Source organism: Dasypus novemcinctus, chromosome 7 (assembly GCF_030445035.2).
Source record: "Dasypus novemcinctus isolate mDasNov1 chromosome 7, mDasNov1.1.hap2, whole genome shotgun sequence".
In the NCBI taxonomy this organism is placed as follows: Eukaryota; Metazoa; Chordata; class Mammalia; order Cingulata; family Dasypodidae; genus Dasypus; species Dasypus novemcinctus.
In genome coordinates, this window is record NC_080679.1 from 117,661,646 (window position 1) to 117,673,839 (window position 12,194).

General features: G+C 47.0%; 1 protein-coding gene across 1 annotated transcript in view; it reads left to right on the forward strand.

Annotated features, from left to right (window-relative positions):
• NCKAP5 (NCK associated protein 5) overlaps positions 1-12,194 on the forward strand; it is a 1,037,301-nt gene that overhangs the window by 972,024 nt on the left and 53,083 nt on the right. Inside the window, 2 exon segments of the mRNA XM_058301099.2 lie at positions 5,523-5,837; positions 8,678-8,817. Coding sequence (XP_058157082.2) covers positions 5,523-5,837; positions 8,678-8,817 — 455 coding nt within the window.

Below are 12,194 nucleotides of genomic sequence, written 5' to 3' on the forward strand. Positions count from 1 at the left end.
GTCTACTAACGTTCATTTTGAGAATAGCTACTATTTTCTGGAAAATAACTGTGTGCCTGTTTGAGGCAGTGAGCTGCATTTATCGTGTGTTTCTAGTCCTCGGAGCAGCCCTAAGATACAGGCAGCATATTTTAATTTTCAGATAAAGTGAGACCAACTGCCAAGTTGCTGCTTATAGGCAGCAAGATGAGTGGGGATTTTATGTCTCACATCCTGAGTAAACAGAGTAAAAGTCCCCATTGGAATAGTTTCTCCACAGCCTCCTTGCTGCCCCCATCCCAGCTGAGCCGCACCCTCACTGGCCGCTCGCCCCAAGTAGCTTATCTCCCTCTCAAGCCAGTAACTTCGCCCTTTCACTGAAGCCTGGTTGCCAGGCAGTAGTCCTCCCCCAAGCTGTCTTAATCTTCCCACCAGGGGAGGCCTGTGGTAGGGGACAGTCCTAGCACAGCCTGTCACCTTTCCCTGGGACCCACGAATCCATCCTGGGATCAGGACCAGATGTGTTGGCCTGGCACCTAGGACAGATGGTAAGTGTGCGCCGGCTCCCTTCTAGGCAGTGCCTGGAGTTAAACGGCTTCCCTTGGTCTCTTCTCTCTGTGAGTAAAGCGTTTTCCCATGTGAGCCATGCTTCTGTTGACAATCCCCTGGCACCTGCAATCTGTGAAGTGGGAACCTAGCACTGAGTCCCCGGCAGCAGGCAATCTTGTACTCTTGCTACCCTCCATGCTGTGAGCCTCCTCCCTTGGAGGTGGTAATAGTGTCTCTTTCCAACCAACAAGGGCCATATAGATATTCCCCTCAGCTGCTACCAGACCTATCAAGAACTGTATCCACCTCCATGCATGCCAAAGATATGTAAGATACTGTATTTGAAGGGTCAATAAAAGGTTATAACTGAGTCCATAACGCAGATGTGCCTGAATGGGTTCCTGTGATGGAGAACACTCAGCCCTCAGGGGACCAGTGGTCCGTGGGGAGGCTGGCGTTTTCCCAGTGACCACGTATGCTCCACCTGTGCCATGTCTTGAAAAGGTCCCGGAAGCACTGCTGGAGGTCATCCCATGAAATGCCTGGGGCTTGCTGGTGGTGATAAGAGAACTTACCTTGAGAGAGAGAGAAACGGAGACAGAGAAAGAGAGGAGGTAAATGGGACAAGGGGGAGTAGGTGAGAGGGCCGACCAGGGTCAGGGATGTAATTGGCGACCTTGGAAGAATGAAGCCTGCTAGTCCATACAGAGACCCAAGCCTTGAACTCATTAGCAAGGCCCTGTTGGTAGCTGAGCTCACAGCCACAAATGTGAACTGAAACTTGGGGACATCAAGACTGAGTCAATTCACTCAAGACGCAAGGCAGGCTTGCCTCTTTGAACTTTGTTCCTACCGTGGCCATTTAATAATTTTGTGAGTCCTTAAAATTCCCCAAGAAGAAAACTGGCTTCAGAAGCACAGTGTGTAACTCTTTTTCGGGTTAAAATAAAAAAATTAAAAACATTTATGAACTCCAAGAAGCTAACAGTGCTTTAAAGAAACTGCACAAAGACGGCGTCAGCATTTTCAATATAAACTCCTATTTCCAAAGCTTTATACATTCTGGAGAAATTTGCTTGAGGGTGAAACTTGGCATTTGGTGCCTGAGCCCCTGACTGTCCACACCTCATTTCATAAGCACTTACCAATGAGTCCTTCACCTTCACTACATTTGGCATCTAAAATTGTTTTAGGAATAAAGAATGGCCTTAATAGCTGGTGGCTTCTGAGCTTAATGACAGTGCACACAATTTTCAGAAATCCAGAGGACTCACAAAATACCCCAAATCTTGCTTTTGGATTCTGCTCTGACAATACTGTATGTTGTAAGGAAAGGAAAACTGCCTAAGATGACAAATGCCAGGAAATGGTGGTACCCTCAGAAGAGCCCTAGATACTCCAGCCTGTCTTCACCATTTTTCCTACCCCCAATCCCTCCTCTGCCCTATTTCCTGCACCTGCCCCCTAGGACTTGTGGGATGGGCCAGGCCAACATATATGAGCTTCCATGTCTTGGGCCCATCCCCGCACAATCACGGAACAGGCAGCCAAGAAGTTCACTTAACTTTAGGAGTGCTCATTTAAGAGGACTGGATGCAGTGTTCTTGAAAGCTTGAGCCAGAAAAGACATGGAGGGGAAAGAGTTCTTAGACAAAGACAGGAAGACACTGCCCTTGGAAGCATGAAGCCCAAAGAGGCAGGTTAAACTCTAGAACATCCATGGCATGGAAGTCTCAGGATCTAACCCAAGGGTGTGGAGGCCAGAGCTTCTAGGAGCTGCAGAGGTGGGGGAGGCCCTGCCAGAGGATGTGGACAGCAGACTCCAACCATGAACGAGGAGGAGCAGGGACCAGGCTGGACCTGCTCACGTGGCTGCCTCAGTAGTCAGCTCTTACCAGGGTAGACCCGAATCCTGAAATTTAGCTGTGCATTTGGCAGGGGGGAGGGAGGGGTGCGAATCAGTGTAGGCTTTGCAGTTAAATGTATATTTGTCATGGAATAAGACTGGATTGTTGGAGTCTTAATCAGTGACCCGAGGATATCGAGGATATCGGGAATGAAAGACAAAGAGAGAAGGGAGAATGAAACAGAAAAAGAAAGCGCGAGAGAAAAAGAATGAGAGAGCTGAGATCAGGGGATCTGTGAGTAGAGACTCATTAGACAACTTTATTGATTACAAGGGGCTCTTTATATACCACAGTGTACGTGTCTACAAGCAGGACCACGACAGCCTACGTGCCAATAAGCACAGACCTAGTAGAAACATAGCTTACGTTGCATTAAGGAGCAACTCGTATTAACTATCAGCATTGCCTAAATTATCTCAAGGTACAAAGTCTAAGTGTTCTATGCATTACAAAAGGTATGAGCTCATCTTTTCTTTCAGCCTTTAACAGCTTCATCCCATCTGCCGGGGGAACTCCCAATCACTGCATTCCTTAGGTTGCAAGCGTAGTCATGGAGACAGCACAGAGCATGGAGATAGCACGTCTCTCCTTGAGAGGCCACTGTGCCTCAGTTTCCAACACTGGACCTGAGTGCAGACTCTTTACTCATACTGAATGACCTTGGGCAAGTTACTTACCCTCTTTGAGCTGTGATCTATCATTTGTAAAATGGTGATGATAGTGCCCACCTTATAGGTTTCTTGTGAAGATTCAGAGTGATGGTACAAAGGAAGCAGTGAATTCCTGGTAGCTATGGCAAGCAGTTGAAAGTGTGGTGAGCCATCGTTATGGAAGGAGAGCACCTGTTGTGGTTTGGAGGGTCAGAACTGAGGGTGCTGGGAGGGGCTGTACGGCTGGCAGTCTGGGCACACAGGCCTGACACATCTCAGCTCCTATGTCCCATGAATCTCTGATTTCCTGCATGGCAGACTGGGTTGGTGTTGACGAAGTCCCCTTACTCCTGCATGAAAATGAAACATTTCAGACAATTCAGCATGGCCCAGAGGATAACATATGGACATGCTAAATCTGAGGTTGGTTTTAGAGGCTAAAACGAAGAAAGAACACTGAGTAGCCGGGTCTTTTTTTTTTTTTTTTCCCCACACTCTCCTGGCAACTCTTCCCCATGCAAACAGCTCATCATTTTTCAAAAAGGCCATTCTTTACAATTAAGTCTCCATAATTGAGTAGAAAATGAACAAATGAGGTACTGAATACTCGGTGACACTGGTGAAGAGTAAAGCTGACCAGGTGGAGGCCCTGAAATGAACGGGGCTAAAACCTAGCTCCTCAAGCTCCATCCTGGGATAGGAAAGCACCTCCTAGGCCACAGTGCCATAACTGAGGGCTCCAGCATCCCAAACCCATCTCTGAGATCTGAGATGGTTCTATGGACACCATCCTGGAGAAGGGCTGCTGCACCTTTCTACTAAAGAGCCCTTTGGAGTCTGAAGCTTCTCATTTGATAGGGACTTCATCTTCCTAGTGTTTCCAAACCTGAGCTCTAAATCTACTAGAAAAGCCAACTCTGTACCCACCCCTAATGCTCTCCTTTTTTCACTATGATATCAGAAAATTTCCAGGAATCTCCTCAGTTATAGCAAAGGGGCTTTGAGGAGGTCGGTGGAGAATGGGCGGCTTCCGAAGTTTGGATACTAATTGCTGAGGATCAAATGAGATTGTGTATGAAAGGTACTTAATGATAAACCATTTACCTACTAGATATCTACTAATGTCTACTAAATAAGCATTTTATATATGTCACCATTTTTTCATTCATGATGTGATTCTAAGTTCTAGGGATTCAGCGGTGAAAATATTTTTATCCTCACAGCGACCCCATAAGGAACCTGAGAATCCTACAAGCTAAAGATCTCACACCAGGTCACACAGTTAGTTATTGCAGAGACCACATTGTGAGCCATTGGTCCATAAAGCACCAAAGAAATATTAGGTCTTGAGCCTCTTGACACAGAGAATACATCAGATTCTGTTATGTTCTTCCAGGGTGCCTAATAGGGTGCTGAGCTGTGCCCCCTACACAGTCCTAGACTCTAAGCTGCTGATATAGACTTAACTAAGGATGTTTTATTCCCAAATTATCACATGAACAGGAGGCTTTCTAGATGGCAGTGAGATCTTGGAAGCTGTTTCATTGGCTTGGATAAACCACACCACCATTTTAGAAGTTAAATATGTAATTTTTTTTTTCAGATACTGTATTTTTGTTTGTACATAAAATTTTTTGAAGATGAGACATAATTAGCCAAATATGTCACACACATATTTAAAATCAACTTAATTTGTTCTTGGAGATATAGCATAGGAACCCTGCGAGTGACAAGAAATCCAAATGGTACTGATGAGTATTGTCGTTGCGTAAGTGACGTAAGAAAGCACTTCTGTAGTCTTCTCAATGAGATGTCAAGCGGCAACTGGGTCAAATGAATCCCATGTGATTAGTGAAGGTACCGCAGGTCACGTACCCTTTGGGATGATCCTTATAGGATGTGAGTTACTTGTCCTGACAGGCAAGTTGAGAGGCCACAGATTTGAGTTCACTGCTGAATGGATGATAATTCATGCAAGAGATTTACAAGTGCCTTTGTTAGGACATCACTTCAATTTGTTATATGTTCATTGCTCATCTTCTTTCAGTTAATAAATTTCACCTAATTGGTTGAAGTTGTATGATTCCCAAATTGAAAGAAATGGGATCAGAAATCATTGTTGGTCTCTAATGAATGTTTCCTAACTCTGGAGAACCATCCAGGACATAGGTACCTGGGACTGTTGCTGCGCATGACGGGCCAGCCTTTTTACCTCACATTGTGTAGAGGGAATATTTTCATACCCAATTAAATGTCTGTTTCATGCCCCTCCATGGAAATTTACTGTACCATTAATACCATCACCAAATAGTTAACATTTTTCTTCTCCTTAAATTCTTCCTTCTAGACATCTCCTCTCCCCCAGATCAGATTCCCCGAACACCCACCATCCTTGTATGGCAGCATTCTCTCACCTTACCGTGTTACTCTCTCTCAGAATCAAGCTGCCAGATGAGAACACTAGACAGTGGTATTGGAACTTTCCCTCTCCCAGACTCGGGAAATCGCTCCACGGGACGGTACCTCTGCAAACTGGACTCGTCAGGGGACACTGAGCCCCTCTCACCTCCCCAGCCAGCCCTTCCAGCAGCTTCCTCCATCAAAGCCCAGACCCTCCAACGAGAAGTGCCTTCCTCTGCAGACAGCCACAGCCCTGCAGGTGACACCGCTGCTCATTCCACACCTGGCCCCACCGAGACGGCGCAAGCGGGACGGCCTCTTCCAAGCCTCCTCCCGGCACCAGCCTCCTCAGGTAAAACACCAACCACCTTTCCAATCAGATCACTTCCCCACCCACAAAAATCCACTTGCTGACAAAAAGTGGAAAACAGGCAGCAGGAAAGATTTCCTCCGGAGGTAAGTCAGTGATCTCAGCCAGACCGCAGATGTTGATGCATGAAAATCCCTGCATGTCCTCCACCAAATAGTAGGACAAGAGGGATTAAGCAGAGTCTACTCTTAGCATTACGTTAAAGCGTGTATACCTATATAAAAGAAACAAATATGCATTCACTAGCATATGGATATTTAAATTGATTAAGGAAAAAAAATACATTCATGGAATCTTATCTTTTAAAACTTAACCTTGGATTTTGACCAGTTTAGGCCCCAGACATAAATTCAGCTGAATTGTTGTTGGCAGTCTGACCAGAAACCTGTGTCTTCTGACGTATTCCTATCCTGTTCAAATACATGTATATGTTGAACTACAGAAGACTTACTTCAGGAAGCGGACTTGGCCCAATGGATAGGGCGTCCGCCTACCACAGTTCAAACCCAGGGCCTCCTTGACCGGTGTGGAGCTGGCCCACGTGCAGTGCTGATGTGCACAGGGAGTGCCCTGTCACACAGGGGAGCCCCACTTGCAAGGAGTGCGCCCCGTAAGGAGAGCCGCCCAGCGGGAAAGAAAGTGCAGCCTGCCCAAGAATGGTTCCACCCACACAGAGAGCTGACACAACAAGACGATGTAACGAAAAGAAACACAGATTCCTGGTGCCGCTGATGAAGATAGAAGTGGTCACAGAAGAACACACAGTGAATGGACACAGAGAGCAGACAACTGGGAAAGGGGGTAAGGGGAGAGAAATAAATAAATAATAAATCTTTTTAAAAATAAATAAATAAAATAGAAGACTTACTCTGATATATCAGCAGGGCACCGTGCATTAACTGCTCCATGCTTTGTGGGCCTTACCGTTGAGAAGCACCATCTGTAGTCACAGCCCACTGAAACATGATTGAAGACAGGGCCAGGTGAAGAGTCAAAGTTTTCTCATTGTTCACCAAAGATTAAAAATATTTATTGCAGCCCAGGATGGCACTAAATAAGTCTTGACGTGTGTGGCTTATGTTGCATTTGCTACACACGTACAGATATGAACTCTAAATTGAAGGCTTGCACTTATGACTTGGTGATTAGAAAGGAGCCACAAGTAGAGATTGCATTATAGGCATCTGAGAAATTAGTAAAGAAGACTTTTAATTACACGTCTTTGAATGAATGTGATTGGGCTATTGCCTCGGCTGAGTTCTGCTTTCCTTCAGTAATAACTGCTGCGAATGTGTCATCGCAAACTTCTTCTCGCTCCAAACCATGGATACATTTTAAAAATCCGTAATGCACATTATTTTTTATAAATGCGTTGTTAATTAATGCACAGCCTCGGGAGATTCAGGAGTGAAATCTTAGTTATAGATTATGTGCTCTCTGCCTGGATAGTCACATGTGTGACCTCAATTCAGCAGCAAGCTGCCGAGTAGACTCCATGATTAAACACTGTCATTATAACAAATTGAATAGAAACCACAAGCCTTGAATTGCTTCATAAGAAGGGGATAGGAAGGAGCTTGTTCTGATCTTGCTGCTAATATTCACTGCACCAGTTTTTAAGGTTTGTGCCTTGATTAAATTGTCATGAAGAGCAGTAAAATAATAGTATATGATGGAGAGGCGTTGCCCCATCCTGAAGCTTCCTGTCCGCCAAATAATATTGTCACTGCGGTCCTGGGGCAGGGCCGAATTGCCAAGGTTTATCTTTTCTCTGTGGCTATTCATTACTTGTTTTAAAAATGAAGGGCTGGAGAATAGGCCGGGACAAAATGAGTGTGGGGAAATATCCCCCCTTGCGAGCCGGCACTTCCTGTTTAAGGTATACACTTGTATTGCTTTTTCTTTGCTCCCTATATCAAAATGCAGTGCTGATGAAAACACGTTGCTTAGCCTCTCCTTGCAAGCAAGATGCTGTCAGGGGGCTGTTAGTTACAGTCTGTCCTGTTAATAATCACTGAGGCTGGAGGATAATAACAGAATCCTCCCTTGTAGCCTCAAGAAGGAAGACGCTCTCCATGTTGTTGTAGTACTATGAGAAGTGGAGAAACTTTCTTGAATCCTTCTCTGCTTCCTTACCCCCTTGCTCACAGTGCAGTCCATGGCCTAGCCTCACGGCATCCCCCAGGAGCTTGTCAGGTAGGCAGAACCGCAAACCCCACCCCAGACCTGCAGATTCAGTTGGTGCAATTTAACAAAAGCTGGGCGGATGCGTGTGCACGTTAAATCTCGCAACGGCTGCTCTACAAGATTTTTAAGGGCCTGGAGCAGAGCTTTCCCAAACCACATTATTCAAACTGATGTTAATAGGTGTTCTAGGAAAATAAGCGTTCTCTGCCCAAGTGTGTCCAGGAAGGGCTGCGGCTGTAAAGTTATAGTATCTTTCGGTGAGTGAGCTATGCCTCTTCTCCTTGAGAGGTCCTCCAAAAGGGAAACATGTTTGTTTATTATTTGATGAATTATGTTATTTGAGGAGTAACCTCAGTGGTCCCCAGATTGTTTGCCCACTGAACCCTTTTTTACATGAAAGTCTATCAATCTTCTGTGGAAAAGTGGTCAAAGGATAGTTTGCCTTCGAGTTACCGAGTTGAACAGCCTCTGAGGTTAGACATAATTAGGTAGACGTTTTTAGAGACAGAATGCCGGAAACCCAACCTGTTCTGTATTAGGCCCTTTTGATTTTCTCCAAACGTGCCCCCTTTCTTCCTCAGCTGGTAAGGGGTTGATGAAAACTGGTCTGACTTCATAACTATTTCCTCACTTAGGGAAAATGAGTTCTCAAGAGCAGAATGAAGCAGAGCCGCCGAGGCCTCAGGCTTGCCGGTTGTTTGAATATGCTGAAACCCTAAGGGCGAGGGAGCCGCTTCCGGAGTGGGCACGTGAGGACGCCACAGCCGGGACCCAGGTAAGGGGGAGGCGGGAGCACACGCCCGGCACCCGTCGGTCCTGGAGAGTGAACTCCTTCCACACCTGTTAAATCGAATGTGCTGTTTCTTTACTGCATAAATCAAAGGTCCAAAGTTGTCCTGTTTGTTTTTTTTTTTTAACTTATTAAGTAACACTGTGGTTTCTAGAATATCCTTACTCTGACAGAGGCAAAGTGCTTTTGTTGAACTTCCTCCAGATCCTTGAGGTTTAGACGCTGTCCTCTGATTAGAGGTGGTGGAACAAGCAGTCACTCAATATATTTAGAATAATGTATCTTTCATTCTTCTCCTCGTGTCATCATTTATCGTAACCTTTACCATGCTCCTATGAGGCAGGTAAGGCAGTGCCATTATACTCCTTTGGGGGATGAATAACGTGAGGCCTGAAGGGGTCAGGGGACTTGCCAGGGCCAGAGAGAGCCGAGAATCTTGACTCCCCGTCACGTTTGCTCTGGCTGCTTCTTCCACCCTGAGATGGCACATGCACGGATGGGACCTAGAGATGAGCTCGTGGCCCAGGGCCTCTTGGCTCTCACCCCGGTGTTATCTGGGACTTGCTCCTATGCTTCCACCATCACTCCTTCCAGCTCGTTACTTGGACCCTGTTCATCTTGCTCACTGTTTCTTGCCTCATCATGGGGCTGACCCACTGCAGGGCCTTTGGCACTGTGTGGCAGGGAGCAGGGTGGGGGGAAGAGCGCCCATCCCTTCCTTGTCCCTCCCCCATTCAGCTGTCTCGGCTGTCCCAGTCCTGGCATGAGGAGCCCCCATTCCTGTTTTTATTAGAGTTTCTCCCCAGCTATGATAAGGAGACACCCAGACTAGGCCACACCGGCGGCTCCCCGTGCCCCATGTGGCTGAGCCTTCCTTCAGCCTTCAGCACCTCTTTGTGGAGACAAGCCCATGGACAGGGAGAGGCCGAGATCCTCTGGGCTCACAGCCTCATTTTATAGAGGAGGACTCCACCTCCCAGGCAGATAGCGGACCATGCTCCGGCTCCAAAGGAAAGTTGCTGTGGAGCCAAGACCAGAACTGAGCCCTGGGGATTCCATGGCCAGCGCTCAGAATGGCTGCCCCAACAGAACGCAGGTCTGAGAGGCAGAGGAGTAAATCATCGTTTTCTTTCATGTTATGTTGAACATAAAATATTAGGGCTCCTGCAAAGCAGTGGCTCCCAAACCTGAGCTGGCATCAGAATCACCTGGAGGACTTGTGAGGGCATCTCGTTGCCCCCTACCCCACTGCGTGGTTCGGTGCATCTGGGCTGAGGCCCACACATCCCTAGTTCAGAGATGCTGATGCTTCCAGTCCATGGAGCACACACTGAGAACCACTGCTACCACTGCTCTCAAGACTCTATGCTTCCGTGGGGAACTGGAAATTTGAGAAGACCCTAACAGACACCCATAACTGATGTGGGTAAACTGCTCAGAAACAACAGGTGATAGCAGCAAAGGGGAGGAGAGCAATTCCAAGAAAGTGGAAAAAAAAAAGTTAAGGGTCACTCACTGCTGGCCCTGATGGGCCCTCCACTGTACATGCATGGCAGGCCACTCTTCACATAATGTGCCCTGCCATCGACTCTTTCTCATCATCCTACCCCAGCTTTGCCCACTGGAAATCCTGCCTGAACTAAGAGTTGCTTGGCACTTAGACCCCTGCTTCACTCACTGCTTGTAAGGTGGGAAACTTTGAAGCAAGAGTTAGTTTTATATTCTCAGGACCCCTGCACAGTGCCTGCCTTAGTTTAGTGCTTGTTGAATGGAGGGATGAAAGAATGCATCCCATTATAGCCAGGAAGTGTACCTGGAGTCTCACTGGAACACTAGATACAGGGTCCCCTGGGCCCACAGTCTGTAGACCTGGTGGCCCTTCACGGATGTAACCCTCGCTAGACTACCTGAACTTGGTATTCCCAGAACCTTGCATTCTGCTTGGCACAGAATTGGTACTGAGTGAACATCTATTGAATGGGTAAGTGAATAAAGAAAAAAGTGAATGCATGACTGGTAAATTTATAACCCTGGCTGAAGGAGCTTACACCCTAAAATGTGCTTCTGTAATTCCCAACCAAATAACACCCTCCCAAACAAATGTTAGAGACCCATCCCAGTCATATACACCTGAACTGTCTGGGATGGCCGGGGATGCCCAGGCTCTAGCAGGACAGTCTGGAAACACAAAAAGAGACATGCAAACATGCCCTCTTCTATGCACAAAAGTGGGGGTCCTAAGTCCAGTCAAAAACTTCTGCATACAAGGGGAATACTGTGTATACGCTGTCAACTGCCTCAGCAATTCCTGAACTGCGGCTGGGGCGGCTTGCACCTTGATGCTGACGGGGGGGTTTGGAGGGGTTAGACTGGAAGAATGCCGCGGAGACCAGGTCTGTGCGCAAGTCCGTTTTATTAAGGAAGTGCAGTGGGTTATATAGAGAATGAGGAGGGCGGGGTAGAGCAGGAGGAGTGAGGGCTACGGGGCGGCTGGGGATTGGCAGAAACTTGTGGGCGGACTTGTAGTTTTGTGCTGTTAGCTGTTGCTAGGGAAGTGGGCAGATTTCAGGTTATGATGCAACACTGAACGCCATTGCCATGCCAGTGACATCCTTGGGGGCCTGGCTGTGTGCATGTGAGCAAGAGGGAAGCTGGAATCCCCCAACCCCTGAGACGTCAGTTAATTAGTGAGTTTATGGGGTCAGTAATTGCTTACTCTCTGTAACAGTTTGATATAGTTATGAATTCCAAAAATAGATATTGGATTATGTTTGTAATCTGGTCTGTACCTGGGCATGAGTAAATTATGATTAGGACTTTGATTGGGCCACGTCAGTACGGTGACTTCCCCCACCACCAAGGGGTGGGGTCTCACAGATAAAAGGCATGACAAAGGACAGAGCTGGAGATTTTGATGTTGGAGTTTTGCTGTTGGAGTTTATGAGTTGGAGCCCAGGAAGGGAACACACAGGAGAAGAACACAGAGGCATAGAGATGCCTCCTTGGACACAGCAGAAGCCCCAGGGAGAGAGACAGCGCTATCAGCTGTCACCTGGTAGCCTACAGCTGACCTTGTAGAGAGAGGCAAAGCCTAGAGAGCCTCATAGTCTACAGCTGACCTTGTGGAGAAAGCAGAGGACCTGAGCCCAGAGGAACCCAGGAAGCCTGAACCCTCGCAGACATCAGCAGCCATCTTGTTCCAACATGTGAAAATAGACTTTGGTGAGGGAAGTATCTTATGCTTTATGGCCCGGTAACTGTAAGCTCCTGCCCCAAATAAATGCCCTTTATAAGAGCCAACAGATTTCTGGTACTTTGTATCAGCACCCCTTTGGCTGACTAATACACTCTCCTGAAAGCTA